Source organism: Euprymna scolopes, chromosome 19, assembly GCF_053919585.1.
Source record: "Euprymna scolopes isolate OS-2025 chromosome 19, ASM5391958v1, whole genome shotgun sequence".
NCBI classification, from domain to species: Eukaryota; Metazoa; Mollusca; class Cephalopoda; order Sepiida; family Sepiolidae; genus Euprymna; species Euprymna scolopes.
Genome location: NC_136500.1, coordinates 34,635,010 through 34,661,252, shown reverse-complemented (window position 1 = coordinate 34,661,252; position 26,243 = coordinate 34,635,010). Strand labels below are relative to the sequence as shown.

At 29.9% G+C, this 26,243-nt stretch overlaps 1 protein-coding gene across 1 annotated transcript in view; it reads right to left on the bottom strand.

Moving 5' to 3' along the window:
- LOC145303509 (zinc phosphodiesterase ELAC protein 2-like) overlaps positions 1 to 26,243 on the bottom strand; it is a 97,979-nt gene that overhangs the window by 25,000 nt on the left and 46,736 nt on the right. Inside the window, exons 12-16 of the mRNA XM_080144942.1 lie at positions 17,936 to 18,199; positions 15,688 to 15,806; positions 9,945 to 10,044; positions 6,291 to 6,432; positions 2,926 to 3,074 (exon numbers count right to left, since the gene is read on the bottom strand). Coding sequence (XP_080001068.1) covers positions 2,926 to 3,074; positions 6,291 to 6,432; positions 9,945 to 10,044; positions 15,688 to 15,806; positions 17,936 to 18,199 — 774 coding nt within the window. The remainder of the gene's footprint in view (positions 1 to 2,925; positions 3,075 to 6,290; positions 6,433 to 9,944; positions 10,045 to 15,687; positions 15,807 to 17,935; positions 18,200 to 26,243) is intronic.

Here is a 26,243-nt window from a genome sequence, read left to right as displayed (position 1 = left end):
TATAAGAACAATAGTAGATTCTCTACAGTGCAATGTACACTACAATGTATTGTGGACTGTCACTGCAGGGAGGCATGTGAAGCTTCCTCCTTGTACAATATAGAGGGAATACTTAATTAGAGTAGGCCATCAATCCATTTGATTAAAAAAAAAAAAAAAATGGGGAATTTCACCGATTTTGATAATAAAAGTATGAAAGGGTGGAAAATTGTTGATTCTCATTCAATCTTGAACACCACGTCTCCTTGCTAACATTATATATATATATATATATATATATATATATATATAGCTAAAACGTCTAGTATATATATATATATAGCTAAAACATCTAGTATATATATATATATATATATATATATAGCTAAAACATCTAGTATATATATATATATATATATATATATAGCTAAAACATCTAGTATATATATATATATATATATATAGCTAAAACATCTAGTATATATATATATATATATAGCTAAAACATCTAGTATATATATATATATATATATAGCTAAAACATCTAGTATATATATATATAGCTAAAACATCTAGTATATATATATATATATATATATAGCTAAAACATCTATATATATATATAGCTAAAACATCTAGTATATATATATATATATATAGCTAAAACATCTAGTATATATATATATATATATATATATATATATATAGCTAAAACATCTATATATATATATAGCTAAAACATCTAGTATATATATATATATATATATAGCTAAAACATCTAGTATATATATATATATATAGCTAAAACATCTAGTATATATATATATATATAGCTAAAACATCTAGTATATATATATATATAGCTAAAACATCTAGTATATATATATATATATATATATAGCTAAAACATCTAGTATATATATATGTATATAGCTAAAACATCTAGTATATATATATATATATATAGCTAAAACATCTAGTATATATATATATATATATATATAGCTAAAACATCTAGTATATATATATATATAGCTAAAACATCTAGTATATATATATATAGCTAAAACATCTAGTATATATATATATAGCTAAAACATCTAGTATATATATATATATATAGCTAAAACATCTAGTATATATATATATAGCTAAAACATCTAGTATATATATATATATATATAGCTAAAACATCTAGTATATATATATATAGCTAAAACATCTAGTATATATATATATAGCTAAAACATCTAGTATATATATATATAGCTAAAACATCTAGTATATATATATATAGCTAAAACATCTAGTATATATATATATAGCTAAAACATCTAGTATATATATATATAGCTAAAACATCTAGTATATATATATATATAGCTAAAACATCTAGTATATATATATATAGCTAAAACATCTAGTATATATATATATATATAGCTAAAACATCTAGTATATATATATATATATAGCTAAAACATCTAGTATATATATATAGCTAAAACATCTAGTATATATATATATAGCTAAAACATCTAGTATATATATATAGCTAAAACATCTAGTATATATATATATATATATATATATATATAGCTAAAACATCTAGTATATATATATATATATAGCTAAAACGTCTAGTATATATATATATATATATATATATATATATATATATAGCTAAAACGTCTAGTATATATATATATATATAGCTAAAACGTCTAGTATATATATATATATATAGCTAAAACGTCTAGTATATATATATATATAGCTAAAACGTCTAGTATATATATATATATATAGCTAAAACGTCTAGTATATATATATATATAGCTAAAACGTCTAGTATATATATATATATAGCTAAAACGTCTAGTATATATATATATATATAGCTAAAACGTCTAGTATATATATATATATAGCTAAAACGTCTAGTATATATATATATATATAGCTAAAACGTCTAGTATATATATATATATATATATATATATATACACTAGACGTTTTAGCTTGTTAAAAATAAGCAAAAGTTGTAGCTTGTTGACTTAGTATGAGTGTTTTATGCCAATTTGGTTTTTTGTGCTCGTTTTTACATATACTAATCCTATTAATCCTAAACTGTGCATCAAACTGATACCATAATACTCAATTGACTTTACCTTATCATAAAAGTCCATACAAAATTTCATCGAGATTAGCCCAGTAGTTTCCGAGGAAAAGTGGAAGAGACAGACAAACTAATATATATATATCTCAGTGATGGCTGTGTATGTCTTTTCATGCATCAGGTTTCAGTGGTTGATCTGGCAAACTCAATGGCACATTTGTAATCAGCACATTTACTGTAAATGTTTGAATCTAGATTTTAATATATTTTAATGATTGCTTTGTTTTCTATGCCCTTAGGCAATGCAGGGCAGGGCAGGGCAGCTCTGATAGTAAATCAGTTTAGAATTTGCAATTCAAAGATTTTTTAATACTTATTAATATTTGTTAAATTGATCGTTGATCAATGAGCCAGTGCTTGTAAAGATAGAGTTGACAGATTAATTTCTTTTTATATATGTGGTTCCAAGCAAAAACAACAATACTTACTTAACTGTCATGTCGAAAATAGTAATATATCCAAAATATATCCGAGTAGAACAACTGCTATTGTTTTTAGTAAAAAAAAGTCTATCGCTATCGACTAAAACAAAACGTTGGCCATTACAGTTGTGAAAAGGGAGATAAGTATTCCCCTGCCATGTTTGTTATTCTTTACATAATGATTACATATTTAAAGTGTGTATTTCTTGAGTTCAGTTGCATAAAATAAATTTAAACTTGAAATGACTCTTCGTAATTTTACAAAGAAACATTTTTAATGCCTAAACAGAATTATTTTCTCGCTATCAACTCAATATGGTATGTAGTGACTTTACTGAAACTTACTGAATGAAGTCCTGAATATCCTCAATATTGTTAGCATAAAAATTAAGCCAGCGGTTGATTTGAATCGGTGACAGCAGTAAAACCGGGCTTGGTATTTCTCCATTTTTTGACATTACTTTTGCTCGGTCCAATAATATTCCAAACAGGCCCTAGCAAAAACAAATAAAAAACAAAATGTAAAACAGATGCAAAGATGCATTTTTAGGAAGGAATTTTTTGTAACTGTTAACAAAAATTTTACAATTCTCAATTGTTATAGCAAAATAAATATATACATATTAGAGATGGGACAATTCCAAAACTTTTTCTCCCAATTCCGATACAATTACAGATTCTCTTCTAAATTAATGATTCCGATTCTTTTTAAATTTCTAACTAGAGATTTGTTGCTTTTTTCTTTTTTTAAATTTCGGATTACTGTAAAATCTTTGTGTAATATTTGCATATATTTTCTTAACCATAACACTTAGGGGAATGTACACTACATAAGCAGATCTTTTTAAATATTTTTCTCAGATGTTTTCTTTGTAATTGATTGAAATATTTAATTTGCAGCAGTTCATTGTTATTTCACAAAATGCAGCTTAAAAATAATTCACGATTGATATGACAAAATAAGTAGTAACAGAAGAGTTTACAAAGTTTTCTTCCAATTTTAATAATAAGTTTCTAAATAATAGAATTATAGAGTTACTATTTAGAAAACCATTCTTAATGTGAGAAGAGTGAGACAAGCAAGCAGTGTCAACTATTCTCGACATTTCTTCTATAAAAGAATGTCCTCTAATTGCTCTAATGATAAAGATTTTATTAATTATGTTACTGTCAAGATAAAACATATATAGTGGATGGATCTGTTTTACTGTAAAAAGAAAATACAAGATACAGATAATGATAATAGTAATACTACTGCTAATAATAATGGCAAATTTGCAGATTAACACCTTCAGCTAAAGCACCTACAAAAAGAGAATCCTACTTTTTTAGGCAAGTACATGTGGACATATTGAAAAACTTAGGGAAAAGAAAAAATATTTTAAAATTTAAGGTGGGAGATAATTCATTAGATACATTTAATGTAAAATAATAATTTCCATATTGTCCATGAATTATTTTACCACTAATTTTCTGTCCGACTAGCAAGGTTGTGAAAGTATACGTAAGCGCCCCAAAATGTATAATCCATCAACACACAAACATATAAACGCATAAAATTTATCTCTCAGAGAAAAATAAAATTTTTTGGTTAACTGCTCTAAAATGCAAGAATGTCTCAGAAATGCAAGTGCATTTTACATTAAATTAATGCATGAAATACGTCTCCAATTCTAAATTTTTTTAAAATTTATTTTCTCATTATTTTTCTTCCCGACAGGTTTTCAAAGTGTTCACACATAATTTCCCGAAACAGTAGAATCTCATTTTCATTTGGAGGAATAATTTAGGAGAGGAAGTTTTTATATGGTAAAAGAAAATATAAGTTCAAATATGAATCAAAATTCAATAAAAGAACATGTTAGTGACTAAATTTAATTCATAAAACACATTTCAAATAAATGTCTTTAAAATAGTTTGGAAAATACACTTACATATTGTTATTGTTGGCAAATTTTTACCATCTTTTCCGTGTCTCGTTAGTGCAAAAGAGATCACCAAATGATTTCAATAATATAAAAGATATATTTATCTATATATAAATATCAAAGAATCATTTTTTATTAGCTCGTGATTTTATTACCTTTTATTTTCATCCCAAACAACATTTTATATGTTTATAAAAAATTATTTTACAATCTGTATGTAGACATGGGGAAAGGAAGGTAATCTAGTTTCAGAACCAAAACAACAGATCATTTTTGACTGTGTGTCTCCAAAGGAATTCCTGGTAAGTAATACAGACATGAAAAATCAAGATCAAAGAATTGATGCCAAAGGTGTTTTTCTGATACAGAGGCGTGAAAATTCACAAATCATTTATATCCTAATTCAGTTTTTGAAAATGTCTCAATTCTTTTTTTCTTTCAAACTTTTGGCCACCTCTGATAAGATTTGCCAGAGCTGGCTACCAGGAAAAAGCCCACCATATAAAAAGAAATCAGACAAAAGCTCAACAGCATAAAATAAATCAATTAAAAAGATTAAAAGTATTTTTTATATTTTACTTTTAATTTAATTACTAATATTCGACAGTATTTTTCTTGACAAAATTTTTTTTGCTGAAACCTTGTAAATCCAGTGCATTCTTTTAATGGTCACCTATCTAATTTATGCAAATTTTCAATTTTTGGTTTTATGCAAATAAAATAAATTTACATCATAGTTTGAGGTTATGATCAATAGATTTTAGTTTTACTGATAGTTTAAAAACAAATTCATCATTAGTACTAGCAATGGAAAATTAAGTTCAAAAGATATTACCAGAATCGTTTTTGGAATTGGAAATTAGGCTAACATTTTCCCGATTAATTGTCCCAATATATGCATACCTATATATGTTCATATATCTTTAAAAAATTTTCTCCAAATTTTTTACGATCTTTTTTGCGCTAAAATAATAAAAACAATAATATAAGTTCCATTTGTATCACAAACGTTTTTGATTCCTTGTTAAAAGGTGGGAAGCAAATGAACAAAAAAAGCTAAAGAAAAATAAAATAGAATTTCAAAAAGTAGCTGTGAAACAGGGGCATGAAGTCAGATACTAAGAGAACGTTTTCACACTCTTCCAGGAAGGACACTCACAGTTTAAAGTCAATGATGCTATAGTAATTAGAAAATAATCAAGCAATATTCTCTAAATTTCAATATCTTCTCACGACCTTTTAAGCTTAAGCCTTGAATTTTAAAAACTTCATAAAATCAAAATCATGTAATGAATTTTAATCAAAATTGGAATAATGATTAAGATTATCATTATATCTTAATTTTAATCTTCATAAGGAAATGCAAAAATGATGCAAATCTATTTTGTTTGGGTAATTAATTTTACCTGTCCTGAGACAGGTATTATTCTAATACAAAATCTGCATAAATTAAAATATCATATTAAAACATATTTTATAAGTGAGCAATGCCAGGTGCACACTGCTAGAATGAAGTATTTATTTTATTAAAAAAAAATCCCCCCAAAAAAAACAAACAAAAAAAAACTTAGATTTTTATAAAGTTACGGAAATTGCTGTACAACTCCCCCATTCATTTCAAAGAGCAACTATGTCTAATTATATCCTATTTTCAATTTAGTGACAACAAACTCACCCTGAAAGTACAAATTTGATTTTAACAACGGAGTGATACAAGTATAAAAAGACTCCCGAGCAACACCGGGTAGAAAGAGCTAGTTAAATAATAAAAGCCGCACTAACCATGTGATGGTCAGCATGCATATGAGAGATGAAGATGGCTTTCAGGTTGCGTAAAATATTAGCAGTTGCCTCATCACCATAGTGACGGTATAGCTGACCAGCTGTACCTTCTCCACAATCAAGCAAAATATATGAGTTTGGTCTGAAAACAAAGCAAAAATTACAACAAATAATTCACAATCATTAGATTAATTTCATTAAAAGATTTTGTAACTTTGAAAGTTAAATTAAAAAGATTTTTTTGTCCAGAATTCCTCCTATATTAGAATAATAAAGAAAATAAAGAAAAATCTGTACGATGTACATACCCGTGATGAAACAAAAATATATTTTTTAAAAATCACATCAATTGATCAATTAGTTTTATTTTGTAAATAAATCATAACTTAACTTAAGAATGGCTGTCTTGTTTGCCATTTTGAAAACAATCTAAAAAAACAAAACAAAAACAAAGAGATAAATCTTACAAGTTTGAATTAAATTACGTTGTCATGCCTACAAATTCTTATTAATTGCTTGAAAATGATTTTCTTTACAAAAAATAAAACTACCAGATCAATTTAAATAATATATTTTAGTTTCGTCATAGGTACAGATTTTTTTTAATTCTTGATTTTTAATATAATTCTGGAATTCTGGAAAGAACCACATAAAATAAAGTTCGTGCAAAACAAATAAAATACATAAATTTCATTTAAAAAAGTGATAAACATTAAGAATTTTGACATAATTTTATGGGAAAGACAATATGCAGTAATTAAAAAATTGTATTTTTTAAAAGGTTATTACATGCTGAATATATTGGTGTTAAGATTAATTGGGTCTTATGTATAAAATAGGAAAAAAAATCAAAACTATTTAAATTAAATTAGTAAATTAGCAGACATACTGGCATATTTCCAATATAGCCAATCCGTGAAACTAGTCTTTCAGACTAGTCATATAGGAAATACAAGGGATGTTCCCAAAGTAATGCCTCCTATTTTATATTCTACTCGAATGGATCAGAAGAATAGCAAATTGCATTGTTATGATAACTGAACTTATATATTCATGACCTGAAAGTCTCATCTCTGTTGCAAAGTAGGCACAAACATCAGCAAGGTCTATGAGAAGAATATGTCAACGTGGCCTACAGATATCATCCTATAAGCTCCAAAAGAGACAGCTTCTCTCTGCAACCACAATTGAAAAGACCCTTACCAGAAGTTGACTCTTATTAAACCGTATCAGAGAGGGCACACTCTTCATGGATAAAACGTTACTCTTACTTCAATAGTCCCACAATCATCAAAATGATAGAATTGTTGCAAGAAGTAGCGAGGCAATACCTGGTAATGCAAGAAAAGGTTTTCAGAATGCAGAAACCAGCATCAGTGATGGTTTGAGCAACCATTTTCTTTCTTAGAACTGCACGCCAGTGGAACTCTCTGCCGTTTGCCTGTTTCCCACCTGACTACAACTTGGACGTCTTCAAATCTAACATAAACAAACTGACAAACTGCCCCCTTAAGTAAGACACTCTATCAAAACCCCCAATACTAATGATTACTACAATACTATCTCATTGATTACTGTACACGCAATAACCTTTATCCCTGAGTGGCCTTCGGGCCTTGATAAGTGGTGACCCCCATGTAAAAAAAAAAAAAACTCCACTTATTTTTCTTCCTCCAAAGATTAACAAATAACATTACATTAACATTCTTGATGGTGCACCGATTCCATGGTGTAATTCGGTGTACAGTGATGAAGTTTGGATTCTCCAATAAGATGGCGTGACAAGTCACATTGCTCAAGTAGCACAGCAGTGATGTAAAAACAACTGTCTGTCCTGGATCAGCAAAGATCTTAATGTCCTTGATTATTCTTTGTGGTCAATCTTGGAAAGTGAAGCCTGGTCACTAGTTGCCAAAAAATTAAAACTTCAGATAAAATTGGACAAATGTGCTCAGATGTTGTATGTGCTGCTATAGATGATCTTTCAAAAAGACTTTGTTAATGTAGAGAAGACTTGAAAGGAAACATTTCGAATAATAGTTGTGCCACATTGTTCCTTTAGTATTTACGAATCATTTTCTGGAATTGGATTTTGAAATAATTTTTTTTTGTCTGGAGAAATCGGATTTTTATTTTGTAACAGTATTTATGCCCCATCCTGTAATATAAATTTCAACCTTATTTTCATGAATCGTTTGAAAAAATTCAAGTGAATGAAACATTACTGATGGCACAAGTTTTAATTATTTTAAAACAAATTCCTTTATATAATAATACTACAAGGCATGTCAGGTTTGTCTGCACATTATCACCTTTCATAAACATTAAAAAAAAACCAAAAAAAACTGAGATCGTCTGATCAGCAAATATAGTAACTGGTAATTAATCTGATGTTGCTAAGGTAAACAATTCTGACTTTACCAATTTTTAAAATTAATTGTTCCAAAATTGAATTGTGTCATCCGTCGACTAAAACAGTACAATGTTAAATAAATACATTTAAAAAAGTGACATTTATTTTAATTGATTTTAAGAATATTTAGCTGACAATTATTTTGACATTAATACTTCAGAGAATATTTGCTTAAAAAATAATTTAATTGCTACAATTTTAAATAAAGAAAACACATATTAAATTTATTTATCCAAATAATATTTACCCTGGCAGATATTTTATTATTTCAAAAGGTAGAAAGCATTTCCATAGAGTTCCACTAGTTTTATAATAAATTTTCCTGGTTATCATGAGAAAAGTGAGAGTAGATATGAATTAGAAAGTAAAAAACACCCTAATCTGAATATACCTGATGCATCATTTACCCTGGTCAGGTTGAGCCAGCTTTCTTCAAAGGAGAAAGTTTCTAGGGAATGTTAAATTCAGAAGTAGTCCCCAGTCAGATGTATATTTTGGTTAGGGGAGACAACAATATTGGTTTTTGTAGTTAGGTGTTGTTGTCCTTAGAAACAGCACCCATCTGCTACGAGGTTGCTTAACTTTCGTGATTTAACTAGTGTGTTATGTAATGATGATGAATAAAATATTGATCAGGGTAAAATATTAACTGAGAATCAAATTTTTGTTTTCAAGAACATGAATATTTAACATAAATCACAGAACAGATTTTAAAATTATTAATCCATAATTGTGCACTGAATGGATACCATATTACTTAGTTTGATGCACCTTTATAATAATGAACCATACAAAATTTCAGGCAGATCGGCTCAGTAGTTTCCAATCAAAAAAATGAAATGGAGAGACAGATTAAGAGAAATATAATATAGATTGACCATAGTCAAGAGTAACCCAGTGGTTCCCTAATCGTTGGCTACTATATCAAAATGTAGATGAGAGCATCATTCCTTTCCCAGGATTACTCCATTTAACCTTAACCCTTGCCTTATTATATTGAGTGTTTAGCAAAGAGACATCAAGAACTATATTTTTAAACTTTGGTAGGACTCAAATGATGATGGAACCTCAGTCTCCCAGTTCATTAGCAAACATTCTTAATACTACACCAAATAAACTCATTTAAAAGGATTATTTAAACTAATTTAAAGATGGTGAAAATTTATCTTTTCAAATTCCAAAATTCTGCAAACGTTTTCAAAACGGCTTCTATGTAGATTTCATTCTGCTCCTGGACTTACTCGGTTTGCAATAAAATTCCACTGACATTTCTCCTTTTACTAGGTACTGAAGAGCCAGTCCCAAGGAATACAATACGTGGATATTTAACAGCATCTGGATCTGGAAAAAAAAAAAAAAAAAGAAGAAATATAAAATGAAAGTGAATTTATTTATTTTTTAAAACAAGTAAAATTAAAAGAAATAATTACCCCTCCCTTCCTTACTAGAAAAAGGATTAGTATCCTGCACTTCTATTGTCAGGGAAAACACAAAAAAAGGAAAACCACCGAATACAGTTTGATTTTATAAACTAAAGGAACATTTGGGAGTAGTAACAGATGAGGAATATAAAGAATAAATTGAATAAAAACTCTTTTGTATAGATCAAAAAATCTAATAATTTATTATATATTTACAATCGAAGAAGAATTACTTTATGAGGACATAATTATTTGTAGACATCCATTGTATGTGATACCAAATGTTAGTTAACTTGAATCCAAGGGTTATAACTCTGCCTTCCAAAATACAGTTATTTCAAGAGATAACAAAAGGCAAAGAGTTACTTCTATATAAATAAAACAGTAGATGTATGTATGTGTGTATATCTGTGTAAAAATATTTATCTGATAAACTCTTAGATTACTGGTCACATAGCATTGAAATTCAGGAAATAGTAATCATATACCAAGGATGGTTTATAACGAGTAACAGGTACAGAAAGTTTGGGTTTGTATTACTGTACACATAGATTGGAAAAAGTTGTCAAAAAACAAATATATAACAAATAAATGTTATCAAGGCAAGATAAGTTACTTTTCTACCTAACTGGATATATTTTTTGTGTTTTTATTCAATGTAACATGTTTATTCAGCTCGAAAAACATGCAGTGTTTACCGATGTATTGGAAAATTCAAAATGGCACCCGACTGTCTCTTTAACGCGGTAAGTTTGGGAAAAGATGTTATAAATAATAAACTAGACAAAATACTATTAAAAAACAACCGAATATATGTCAAGGTAACATATATTGAGCGAATTTCTAACAGTATTTTGTCTAGTTTATTATTTATAATACCTTTGCCCGAACTTACCCTCTCCGAGAGAGAGTCGGCCGCCATTTTGAATTTTCCAATACATCGGTAAACACTGTATGTTTTTCGAGCTGAATAAACATGTTACACTGAATAAAAACACAAAAGATATATCCAGTTAGGTAGAAAAGTAACTTATCTTGCCTTTGATAACATTTATTTGTTATATATTTGTTTTTTGACAACTTTTTCCAATCTATGTGTACAGTAATACAAACCCGAAAGTTTAAATACAAAATGTTCATTTCAACTTGCCAACATATTTATATTACTTTTGCGTATGCGCAAATTCATTCATAGCTTGAAGTGATTTAATTTTAAATCTTTATCTGTCGATAGCTCAAACAGTACAGAATGTGGATGAACCAGTAAATGTTTTTGTTTCGATTCTAGCTGATGGAATCGAAGTCATTTTTTTTAAACTTTTAAAATAAGTACTATACATATATAATATTCAATAGCTTTATAATAATAAAAAATACAAAATCTGCATGAATTAAAATATATTTAAGCATATTTTATGACCGGGCAAAGCAGGGATCCTGCTGCTAGTCTTAAATAGATGTAAAATGTTTCATTATTATTTTCTAAATGAAATCTGTTCCACCTACGAAAAAAAAAGCAAATCATAAAAATTTGTCTCGGATAAAAAAGAATTCTTTCAATGCATGGTGACAAAAAGAGATTTGAAGTTGGTAAAAGTTGTGTACAGACATTGTTTCTGCATGAAATAGTCGTTATGATTAAATAAAAAATCAGATGTGAGGTTTTCAACCCACTTTTGTAACTTAGTGTTACCACCGTGTTAAATATTTTTTATCTGATTTCTGTATACGACCATTCATGTTAAGCTTCTGTATTCACTGACTTTTAGACATAGCACAATGAAGGGGCCAATTCTTGGATTAAGGCAACATTTTCTTGGACAACTGCATTAATATCAAAGTTTTGCGGATCTTTAGATCAGTGATGGGGTGCTTAATCCGAATCAGAAATCAGAAATATCAGAACCTTTTAGGCTATCAGAATCAGAGCAGAAAAATGTTTAGCTTAATTTCCAATTTTAAAAATGATTCCTTGAATTTTTAATTTTTGTTTAAAACTTGTTTCTTCATTGCTGGTTTCAATCTGAAATGATAAATAGTTATTCATTTAAAACAATAAGTAAAACTAAAATTTATAGATCATAATATCTAAATATTATTTAAACTTATCAAGACAGAAATTACGCCTGTTATGTTTTCAGTCAAAGTGGATGTTATGTTTTCAGTCAAGTTCATTTGTCACAGTATATTTAGAAATTTAAAAAAAAAGAATCAAAAATAGAAATTTGGAATAGAATCTTTAATTGTATTGAGATCGGGGAAAAAAATTTGGAATGATCCCATCACTACTTTAAGACACAGTGTAGGCACAGAACAATTGATAGAGGAATTGGTTCGAATACACGTGATCCTTGTGGCATCAGAAAATATTTAATGTTCAATAAGCACAAATACAACATTGAGTGACTCTACCAGGCCATAATCCTATCATGCATTTACATTAACTTTTTTCTCCTTAAATGCGACATAATTTGGAAAGTGTTGAAGCACGGCCAACAAGAGTAAGAAGAAGGCCTGTTAACTGATAAATGCCTGCAGGTAATGTCGGTAAGATTTTTCTCCTTAAATGCAACATAATTTGGAAATAGTGTTGAAGTCATAATTTTATTCCAAGTTCAATTTCTATCACATAAACTAATTTGATTTCTTTCCAGAGTCTAGAGAAACTTAAAAAAATTATTAAGTAAGCCACTTTCTTTTTGCCCCTCTTCTGCTTTGGAACTTGCCATTGGCCAACATCTAATTGAAAATCCAGCTTGTGTCAATACCTATAAAATGGATTGCTTCAGAATATTGCACCGGGCTGACTCAAAATCATTTAAAGATTTTGGAGTCAGTCTCAATTTTTTTCTCGCAAGCCGTTGCTTTGTCGACAGAAAGAATTTGTTAAATCATTAGACTTGCTTGGAGATATATCTAAATCATTCTCATGCCCTTCCATCTATATTGCACATATATTTTATATTATTACACATATATTTTATATTATTACACATATATTTTATATTATTACACATATATTTTATATTACATATATATTTTATATTATTACATATATATTTTATATTATTACATATATATTTCATATTATTACATATATATTTCATATTATTACATATATATTTCATATTATTACATATATATTTCATATTATTACATATATATTTCATATTATTACATATATATTTCATATTATTACATATATATTTCATATTATTACATATATATTTTATATTATTACACATATATTTCATATTATTACATATATATTTCATATTATTACATATATATTTTATATTATTACACATATATTTTATATTATTACACATATATTTTATATTATTACATATATATTTTATATTATTACATATATATTTTATATTATCACATATATATTTTATATTATTACATATATATTTTATATTACATATATATTTCATATTATTACATATATATTTTATATTATTACATATATATTTTATATTATTACATATATATTTTATATTATTACATATATATTTTATATTATTACATATATATTTTATATTACATATATATTTCATATTACATATATATTTCATATTATTACATATATATTTCATATTATTACATATATATTTTATATTATTACATATATATTTTATATTATTACATATATATTTCATATTATTACATATATATTTCATATTATTACATATATATTTCATATTATTACATATATATTTCATATTATTACATATATATTTCATATTATTACATATATATTTCATATTATTACATATATATTTCATATTATTACATATATATTTCATATTATTACATATATATTTCATATTATTACATATATATTTCATATTATTACATATATATTTCATATTATTACATATATATTTCATATTATTACATATATATTTCATATTATTACATATATATTTTATATTATTACATATATATTTTATATTACATATATATTTTATATTACATATATATTTTATATTACATATATATTTTATATTATTACATATATATTTTATATTATTACATATATATTTTATATTATTACATATATATTTTATATTATTACACATATATTTTATATTATTACACATATATTTTATATTATTACACATATATTTTATATTATTACACATATATTTTATATTATTACACATATATTTTATATTATTACACATATATTTTATATTATTACATATATATTTTATATTATTACATATATATTTTATATTATCACATATATATTTTATATTATTACATATATATTTTATATTATCACATATATATTTTATATTATTACATATATATTTTATATTATTACATATATTTTATATTATTACATATATATTTCATATTATTACATATATATTTCATATTATTACATATATATTTTATATTATTACATATATATTTTATATTATTACATATATATTTTATATTATTACACATATTTTATATTATTACATATATATTTTATATTATTACATATATATTTTATATTATTACATATATATTTTATATTATTACATATATATTTTATATTATTACATATATATTTTATATTATTACATATATATTTTATATTATTACATATATATTTTATATTATTACATATATATTTCACACAAATTCCCATTCGCCTTTTTTCTTTTTTTTTTACTTGCATGTCTCCAACCAAGTATTTGGTCTTGCATGACAATTCGTTTTTTTTTTGGCATCCTTTGATATCCAACAATTAACTCCTGATGAGTTTGTTGGCGAAAAGGGCTTCTAGGGTTTGTTCATATATTACTTTCAAAGCACTGTATAGTTTTTGCATCATTAAAAAAATTATTTATGTAGTCTCCAAGCTATGATAGACTTATATAAAAAAATTAAAGCGAAAATCAGCAAAATGAAGGTTAAAGAGTGTTAAGTTCTTTCAAAATGATTTCCATTGTTTCAGTAAGATTGTACTGAATAAATAAAAAAAACATTTGATGATTAATGGAATTATGAAAAACTGCCTATTTCAGAAATACAAGAGTCATTCCAAAAGTAAGGCCTCCTATTTTTTTAACTGAAAAACTAAAATGTTGAAGGGCTATTAGAATGAGTTACCTTTTGTGCTTCAGAATTTATTTTTCCACACAGTAACCATTGCACTTTTGCCAGTCTCTTTTGATGTTTCAGTCGGAAAAGTCTGGAGCGCACTTTATCATTCACATTTCTGTTGTCGCTCTGAGATCAACAAACCCATCTCCTAACTGTACTGATATGAAGTGTATTGACTTTGTGAACATTCAACAGGCGCTGGTGAATGTTGATTGGTTCAATTTTTTCTGCATGAAGGAATTCAATGACGCATCTCTGCTTCAGACAAGTCCACAACAAGGGTTGCTTTCTTAAAGTTTCACACTGTCAATATCAGCAACAGAGCAATGAAACTTTCAGGAGATGAATGCATAAGTTCAGTAATAATAACAATGCAATTTGGAGTCCCTTCTAATACCTTTGAGCAGAATAAAAATAGGAGGTATTACATTTGGAACACATATCAGATACAAACCTTGTTCTTTTATATGTTCACAGACTTTTGTATGAAAATTCTGGAGCTGTTCCTTAAACTCAGGAATTATATATGCTTCTTTGACGTACTCTTCATTGTCTAGATGGATACAGTGGTCTCTGGCAAAGAGAAAAACAGATAAGTTTTCTTCAAGTAAAGAATATATCTAAAATATTTTGATTGAACACCATGACGAATCTTTGTAAGCTTGGAGCATGACTTTTGGCCATGCTTAATAGAATGTTAATGCAAACACATCCATTGATATGTTTTATTATTAGGTACTTTTGTATTTTGCAAACCAGATTTCAGTGAATTTTGGTTCGGCAGCTGACGTAAACTGCCAGCATATGTCAAGTGCCGATAAAATTTAAACAATATAAAACAAAAAATATAACATCAAATTACATTGAATAGATGTTAGCTCTACTACATAATCAAGTTACCTGAATTGATTTTTTTCAATACAAGTTTTAAAATAAAGCTGTAGCGTTGTTTGTTTTAGGGTGACAACTTTATCATTCTATCCTGTAGTGTAGTCTGTGCTAATTTAAGTGTTTTAATATCCATAAAAATGCCATATTGTTATTGTTTAGTCTGTGTTTCACATGCCGTATTCATTAATTGCTTGTTGACTGGTAATTCCTCATTAGCCATTAGTAAACTGAATATACAGCAAAGAAAACACAATTTGCTTTTGGTTGTAAAAAGTTTTATTTACCGTTAAAGAAACACAACATAATTTTCTCTTGCTTAAGTTGTAAGACTGTCTGCTGGAATTAGTGAACTCGCACACATATATGGATATACATCATTTTTTTTTCATTTTTCTTATTTTGTTCTAGCTGGGGATGGAGCATCCTGCCAGATGCCAAAGATTCATTATCTCATACATTCCAACAAAGGGATCTTTTTAAGATTCTAACCGTCCCTTTAAGTTTGTATCTTTTATGCACTTGGTTCACCGGGTATATTTGCCAGGTAGATTTTGAAATTCTTTTTCAGGAGTCGAGTTGCTCCTATAACTACTGGAATGATGAAGATCTTTCTAAGATTCCAGTTTCTTTTCATGACATGAAACCTTAGTATTTCGATATCTTTTCACTCTCAGCCTTGTTTAACCCAGCATCATTGGAGACACTAACTTCTACTAAGGTTGCTTCTTTCTCCTTTTCGTCCCATATCATTATGTCAAGTTTAATGAGTGTTGTATCTGTTTATGTTTAGTTGATTTAGCATAAATTAGTTTGTCAATTTTATCATTCCACAATTTCTGTCCCGTTTCCCTACTTTTGTGGCATCATTCACATTGTTTGTGTTATTCCGATTGGTATATTTTTATCGTTTATCAAATTGCTAAGAGCTTACACAACCTATTTTGAAAATCTTATTTGTTTATCAAATTTTCACTATACACACGTTTATTGATTCCTAACATCAAATTGTATTTTTAATCAAACTGCATTTTAATAATTCTCTGCCTTTTAGTTTTATTGTTTCAGGTCTTTACCAGTAATTTATACAAAATTATACATTTTCTGTCTAATATACGGACAACAGGCACATGGCCAATCTGAGAAAACATCCTGGCATTTCCTTTTTGGAAGTTATCCTGGAAAATCGAGATGGTTTGGGCATATGAAGAGAATAGATGACAACCTTTGGCAACACAAAATGCTGTCTTTTGATGTCAGAGGTAGATACAGCTATCAGCCAAAGAAGTGATGGCTGGACAACATCAAGGCTAACCTCTAGGCTATAAACATCACAGAGCATCTGGTAAATGATTGTAATGCCTGGAGAGCAGCCATCAATACAAACAGTAACATGACAAGAAGGCATCCAATCCTAGCAACTGGGAACAGAAGGCGTCAAACTCTGCAGCAGTAGTAGGATGTTACATAGTTAAAGATTTGAAACTCAGTTTAAAGGGCAGGTGAAGCACTCTTTAGCTTTATTAGAGTTGGTGTCTGCATTAAGAAACAATTCATATCCATTGTCTATTGAGAAGTCCTTTCATTACTTGCTAAATCTACTTCCTTTTTTTTTTGTTATTTATCTTTTGTTCTTTTCCTACTTCTCCAGCACTCAACAACCTCAGTCGAACATAGTATTACAAACGTGTCATACACACACAGAGCTTAACTGATTTATATTAAGTAATTGTCTTTTGCTATTTTACCATAGGACGATCACAAAGATGATATGGTTACACTTCAACTTTTAATGGATTCATTTATCAACTAACCTGTTGTATCCTTTTCGTGGCCGTATGTGGTATTTAAGATTTGTGCAGGCCAATTGCATGTGATTAGTTCTTTCCTCTTTCGTTTTTACACCATTTTCTGTTGAATTCACATTATCCTTTTGTAACTCCAATTTTTGATGATGCAGCAGTGGAAAAATGGATGGACTCAGAAGATTGAGCATAGTTTGAATTTTGAACAAGCCAATGTTGGCAATCCCACTGGTCGACTCGTTCAAGATGAGATGTTCAGTTTCAGAAGGAAAACTAAATAAAAAAAAAAATTAAAAAACAAACAAAAAAAACATGGAATAAACTTTTTTATTTTCATGTTGAAGATCACAGAACAGGTGTAGACAATGCAATTTCCAGTAATGACTGCTCAAAGTATAAATTTCAACAATTATTTATATTTTATTCGCAATGAGAATTTCAGATTTTTTTATTTTATTACGAAAATTTAAATTTTGTAAAAAAAAAAAAAAATATTGACACTTCATTCACTTTTATAAAAAAGTTTTCTCAAAAACAAAAAAAGTCACACACATTCCAATAATGACTGTACAAAACTATAAATTTTAAGTCATTTTAGCAACTTTCATTTATTTCAGAATTTTTGTGCAAAAAGACTTTTCTTAATATTATTTTAATTCAATAAATGTTCAAATAATTGATGCTTTATTTTCTGTTGTTGACATTATCAGTACTTGAGTTGTTTTTCCCAGTTCTGAAATTGCATTTTCTCTCCTTGTTCTGCGATCTTCCAAATGAAACCAAAAAAGTTGTTCCATGAGAATAATGCACAAGCGTCAAAAAAGAAATAAAGTGTTGCTTTAATTAACAACCTTTGTTACTTACAAAGTAAATAAAAGAAAAACGTACCTTTGTTCATTAAATAACTTCACCGTGGAAGGTATCAATGATGACAAAGAAACAAATTAATTAACACTTAACATTTTCTCAGCACACAGAGATGTGTCTGTTTATTTTTTACATCTATACACAAAGAGAAAGACACGTTGCCTTTTGCATAAGAACAGTCAATAAAAAGGAGATAACTCGGTTACCCAATTTAAGATACACGTTATCGCTTAACAGTCAGATAAAGGGAGGCAACTCCAAACTGTCTATATACTTGAAAATAAAGGTCAAAGAGAGACAACTCTTCAGCAACATTGATTGTTTCAATATAAAGATTAAACGATTCAATAAAATTTGTATTTGATTAAGGTTTTTTTTTTTTTTTTTTTTTTTTTTAAGTACACAATTGTAATCAGATAAATTAAAATTTTAAGCAATTATAGGTTAGGACCAGTAGAGCTACTCGGCATTGTCTGGAGCAAAACTCCCTGGATATAAACACATATACAACTTGAGCCGGCGTGAGGATAAAATAACTATAAAAAAGAAAAACAGAGTTACTTCGCTTTACTTGGTGGCTTGAAAACAAACTATGTAATAATATTAAAAGATATGTGTACGTCTCAATAACATTAAATGTTGTAACCATTTGAACTCCAAATAATGAATCTTTTTGTAAATCTTAGATATAATCTATCCAAGGCTTAGTCGCTTTTAAAAAAATACCAACTTTGTGGGTGTTTGTTGTTTATTTTTCTAGTTTTAGCTGGACATACATACATACATACATGCATTTGCCATTTATATAATAGATGTTTTTTTGTTTTTTTTTACACAGTGGTCACCACTTATCAAGGCCCGGAAGCCACTCGGGGATAAGGGTTATTGCAATTACATTACGTTAGTGTGGAGATTTGATGAAGTGTTTACTTAAGGGGGTGGTTCATTAGGAATTTGTTAACGTTGGACTTGAAGACATTCAAGTTGTAGTCAGGTGGGAAGCAGGCAGACGGAACAGAGTTCCACAGGCGTGCAGTTTAAGAAAGAAGCTTTGTTCATGGAATCCACGTTTTGATTTAGGCACAGATAAAGAGTGGGGGAAATTTTTCACAGTGGATTCAGCTAGACGGGTGTTTTTTGTGAAAGATTGGCGAGTGGGGACCAGAGATTGGAGTTCAGACGAGCACCTGCTATGGAAATAACGATAAAACAAAGATAGGCTCGCAACGTCTCTTCTGTGGGAAAGAGGTTGCAGGGTAGAGAAAAGGGCATCCCCTACTAAGACACGAAGTCTATTTTGTACTCTGTCAAGGCAGGATAGGCTGTTTTTAGCAGCTCCTGCCCAGATATGGCAGCAGTATTCCATCCTTGGACGTACTTGGCTTTTATATAGATAGAGAATTGCCTCAGTAGTGAGATATCTTCTGGAGCAGTAGAAGGATCCCACCATCTTTTCCTTGGCAACAGACTTGATGTACGTGTTCCATTTCAGATTAGGAGTAAAGGTCAAACCCAGAAGCTTGTCAAAACACTGGGCCTCTCCCAGACGAGAGCCATCCATCCCAATTGATGCCAGATGGGGATCAGAGCGTTGATGGTGTAAGGATAGGAGTTTGGTTTTAGATGCATTAAAGGTAACCAGCCACGTCTTCCAACACTGAACCACGTGCTCGAGATCAGAGGAGAGAGAATCAGAGAGAACTTTCTCATTTACAGTCTTTGATGTGTTGCCGTAGATGGTCGTGTCATCAGCATAGATGTCACCGAATGATTTAAGTATGTGTTTAGGGAGGTCATTGATGTAGATCAGGAAGAGAGTTGGGCTCAGGATTGACCCCTGAGGGACTCCAGCATTAATACTGCAGGCCTCTGATTTTTGCCCATCGACCACTACTCTTATGAGCCTATCGGAGAGAAATGATTTAATGATTGAGAACATATTTCCAGTTATACCGTAGCTGGAAATCTTGTGAAGTAGGCCCTTATGCCATACCTTGTCGAAGGCTTTTGATATGTCAAGAGCAATTGCCCTAGAAAGGAAGCCTTTGTCAAGAGATTCACTAATCCTGTGAGATATAACCGTTAGCACATCTGTGGTAGATCTTGCAGAGCGGAAACCATATTGTGTGTCACTAAGAAGGTTATTTTTGCTGAGGTGGTTGACTATTTCTCTATTTAATATGGATTCCAGCAACTTACTCATAACACACAGGAGACTTATTGGTCTGTACTGAGAGGGAGATGACTTATCACCTGAATTCTTAAATACAGGACAAACTGATGAGGTCTTCCAGGGAGTCGGAAAGCACTTCTCCTTAAGGCAGCGCTTAAATAGTTTCGTAAGTATGGGAGCAAGTTCTGGTTGAAGCTTTTTTAACACTATAATTGGGATGCCGTCAGGGCCAGTTGCTTTACTGGAATCAAGGTTCTTGATTAGCTTGGCGACCTCATGCACGGTTATTTGTATGTTACCTAGCGTGTTCTGTGTTATAGGAGGAAATATGGGGAGTTGATGGCCTTCGTCACATAGGGTAGAATTAGCTGTAAAGTTCTTTGCAAATAGTTTGGCCTTGTCTGACTCTGGTCCATTGATAATGGTTGGGAAGAACGCACACTTCTGTTCAGGATCCTATTTGTTATTTGCCAAAATTGGTGCGAACCAAGCCGCTGATCAGCTACCTTGGATTTAACAGCTCTCTTGCATTTTTTATTACTCTTTTACAGTGGTTGTTGGCAGTCCTAAAAGCAGCTTTAGTCTCAGTGCATCTATTACGTTGGTAGCTATGGAAAAAGTGATTTCTGTGCGCGATAGCAGCATCACATTCTGGGGAGAACCAAGGCTGGCTGTTAGGTTTTTGTTGGAATTTTTTAGATGGTATGAATTGGTCTATGCCTACAATTAACCATTCGATCAGATCTGATACTATAGAGGACACTTCCTTTTTAAACATGGAGTGCAGAGGTAAATCAGATATGAATGTACGGAAGTTATCCCAGTCAGCCATAGAGTATCGGTATACAGTACGGTGGAGGGGTACGTCTGGGGACTTATTACATTTCATTTTTATCTTAACTGATACAACGGAGTGGTCGGAGGATCCTAGAGGAGAATGAACGGAACATGAACATAGCTCAGGGAAGTTGAGAGAAAAAGGTCAAGGAGGCTTGCATATTGACCGGGTGTATCGGGCACACAGGTGGGTTCACGAACAATCTGAGTGAGGTCATAAGCAATGGCAAAATCATGACAAAACCTCCCCTCATCGTCTGTCTTATTTGAATGGGTCAGCCATTCCATGTTATGGACGTTGAAGTCACCACAGATGTGGATGTTAGCCGAGGGATGTCCAGACAAGATGTGGTCTATTTTCTCAGATATGCTCTTAAGGATAGTAACTCCGCTGTTGTGGGGCCGATAGAGGGCAAATATAAATGCAGTGGTGTTAGCAAGTGCAACCCGGAAGCACATTTAGGGTAAGTTAGGATCTTCTCTAGAAATATCCCTGTCACACGGGAAGCCATCTTTAATGTAGGCACATATTCCATGTCCATGGCGATCTTGGGGGTCAGATTTAGCTGTTAAATTAGAGTATCCGTTAATTATGAACTCATCTAGGGAAGTGGTCGGCCCTATTCCAGTTTCGCTTAGAAATAATATGTTCGGTTTCGGCTCCTGTAATTGGGTTTCAACCTCTGGAAGGTTGGAACGTAGACCCCCTGATGTTGGAGAAGGAGACCTGGTCTACGTTGGAAGATGGGGTTCTAGGTTTATTCGATTTTTTTTTCTGGAGATGTTTCATGTTGAGGTTTAGGGATTTATGGAACAGGTCGGCATATTTGGTTAGAGCAGTACAGAGAGGGAAGTAAGAGAGAAAAAGACAGGAAAATTTTTTTTTTGTTTTTTTGTAGCACACGAAAAGGTAAAACCGTAACAATTACCCACTAGTATGGCATCGAGAGGCCCACCAGAGACTACTGCATGGTCCAGATCCACTCACCAAATGGCAATACAGCAGTCCCAGTACTTTGCGCCTGCTGATAGGACAGCATCCTTAGTGGTTAATCCAAGGTTCGGGTCCCTGACTATCAGGCGGATAACGTCAGCCCAGACAAAACGTTTACTTCCAGCACCCTTACTAGTGACATGGCCACAAGGACAGACATAGAGACAGAAAAATTTCCGACATCTCAGACTACTGTTCACCAAGTACTACCGACCTTTAAGCAGCTTTTTCTTCACCCTTTGTCAGAAAAATCACTCATTGAAGTAGGACTGAGGGACAAAAAAGGAGAAGCAAGAGTTACTGGAGCTGCCGATAACACATCCACTGTATTACCTACTCTCCATTAAAAAAAAAAAAAAAAAAAAGGAGGGGGGAACGGGTACTTCTTTATATCTAGGTAGTAAGTCCGGTGCTAAGTTATCAATTCAGGACACTATTTATTAAAGCATGAGAAAGGATATCATTTCCAAACAAAATGGTGGTATTTTGAGGACTTAAAGTGCTTTGCTTTCTGAAATATGACTATTTTAATAGAACTACCTTGAAATCTTGAAATATCTAAAATATTTTATGGTTGATGGGCATTACTATTTAAATCACGCAGTGTGTAAATAAAAGACGTTACATGACTAAATTTGTATCTACGTTATTTTAACTTATAGATTTATATGTGAAAAAAAAATCAAATTAAAAGTAGGAAAGGTTAGAAGAACTTTTTGTTTGATGAAACTATTTGGAAACGACACTGCAAAGTTTTTTTTTGTTTATTTCGTGGGGTCAGTTTTATAAAAGTAGATCTGGTTGGGTTGAAGTTTTGTAGAAGCACCTCCTTCCTTTTTAATCTGTTTCAAAATTTAATCTGGAATCTTCTTTTTAACTGTAAATGTAAACTAATCTTAAGTGAAGTTTAAATTTATTTTGAAAAAAGTCGATCTTGTTAGGTTTAAATTATCCAAATTAGATGATGCCATTTTGTTTAGTTCATGATAGGTGATTTTAAGCATTTAAAATTCCCTTATTCTGATATTCCCTTAATCTGATAAATGTATCTGAACTGACCAGAACTTGTAAAGGGAAGGGTCCTTATTATAAGCATTGTGGACTAAAGGACTAATGTTAAATATATTGGAATAAAAAGTAAACACAGAGAGTGTGGTGTAAAAAACTGTGATAATTCTAAAAAAGTTCCTAGTGTAACTGGGGAGAGTGAGAAAATAATTAGTAAGTAAATATTCAACCATGCTACCACCGGTAAGTATGACTTGTTTTAAATGTGACTCTCCAAGAAATTATTATAAGAATTTATGATAATGAATGAAAGCAACATACTATGTGCAAAATGTACATCAGATATTGGCTAGCAATCTACCCATATCGAATTTATATGTGGCGTTTGCATTTGCAAAGCGGCAATGCTTTTTCTAGATGGAATAATCATGTCTATTTTATTATATAGAAATAAAAGAATGACTAAAAATGCTTGTACAAGTATCCACAGAGTTTGCCATTTATTTGCTACAAAGTTTTGGAATTTTTAGTGCTAGTTAGTAACATAGCTTTATAGATAGTATTTTAAATATTTTCCACCGATGGGAACATTGCACCAGTCAAGAAGGATGTCCTTTAATCAAGGACAGAGCAGATTTCAGCCCAAGTAAATGCAGAAAAGTCTACTTAAGTATCTATTCCATTTATTTTTTAATCTAACTCCGTCATCGACCTGTGTACCAACGAATTTCTATTTTTTCTTTCAGCATACAATCCTCTACATAAGAATTAAATATGCCCTAAGATGGAGTACTGTTGCTGCATCTGGAGAGACACAGCTCAGAACAATCTTTGTTGCTCAGACAGAGTCCAAAATAGACTTCACAATCTAGTGGAGAATGATCTGTCATTTTTTTTTACAGCTTCTTTCTCACAGAAGAGACGTCACTAGTCTCTCTATTTTATCGTTACTTCCATGGATAATGCTGGACTCATCTCCAATCTCTAGTTCCCTTTGTAAAACGTCATACACAAAGACCTTTTTTTTCTTTTTCTGTGTACCTAATCTCAGGTGAAATTTCCATGAGCAAAATTTCTTTGCAAAGGCTTTTTTTTTTAAACACATTACAATGGGACTGCTTTCCTACAGATTGCAACATGATCGTCTTCAATATAATGTCAACAGATCATTGTTATAAACTATCCCCACAAGTAATCAAAGTTCATTCTTTTAATCTTCCTCTTAGGAGATTCTTCACCTTTCAACTGACAATCATTTCATCCCATTAGCCCTTATCCTTGGGTGGCCTTTCCTCTCGATAAATAGTAACTCATCAGTAAATATACATATAACAACATATAACATATAGGATAACAATATAAGACAGTAGATGCATGTGTGTATCTGTATGAAAATATTTAACCGATACACTCTTAAAATATTGGTCATGTAACTGAAATGAACAGGGAATAGTAATCATACACGAAGGATGGTTTATAACGAGTAAAATCTTTGTTTGGATGAATAATGCACGGAGACATATCGGTAAGTTGGAATGCAAAATGTTCATTTCAATTTGCTGAAATATTTATTTTATTTTATGCGCATGCCTGAATCCAATCCATTTCTTCAAGTCATTTAAAATTAAATTTTTCTTGATATCTACATCAGTAGGGAACGTGGATGGAGCGCAAAATGTTTCAGTTTCAATTCTAGATGATGGTATTCAAGTAGGTTTTTTTTTAACTTTTGAAATCTGTACTATATATTAGGTACAATATAATATTCAATAGAGAATTTGCTCTGTAATAAGAAATATGAAATCTGCATGAACTAAATATATTTAAGTGTATTTTATAACCTCGGAAGTATATATATATATATATATATATATATATATATAGGAAGTTATGAAAATATATATGGCAATTAAGCTACACAGAATATTCCGCTTGCCTAACGAATTTTTACAAGAATGAAACGCAGAATATTTTGTGTAGCTTAATTGCCATATACATTTTCATAAATTACTACCTAGCTCTACCTAGGTACTGAGCACTGTTGAAGTAAATACTAAAAATTTATGCATAAAATTATATCTTCGTATATTAATGTGATTAAATGAAGTAGTCATATATATATATATATATATATATATATATATATATAGGGTGTCCTAATAAAAGGATGTATACATTCTTTAAATTATCTCAATTTGCTACATGAATATGCTATGCCACGTTCCCAAGAGATGTTTAGGAATAAAGAATGGCACTTCCAGCAGGATGGAGCACTTCCCCACTATCATCATGACGTAAGAGCATATCTTAATACGTCACCTGCGAAACAGATAAGTATGATGAAGAAGAAGTATCAAGTACTGCCCACACTCATAAGATTTGAGCCCTTTTCTATGGATTTTTCTCTTTTTTGGGGGACAATGTGGGGGGCATGTTAA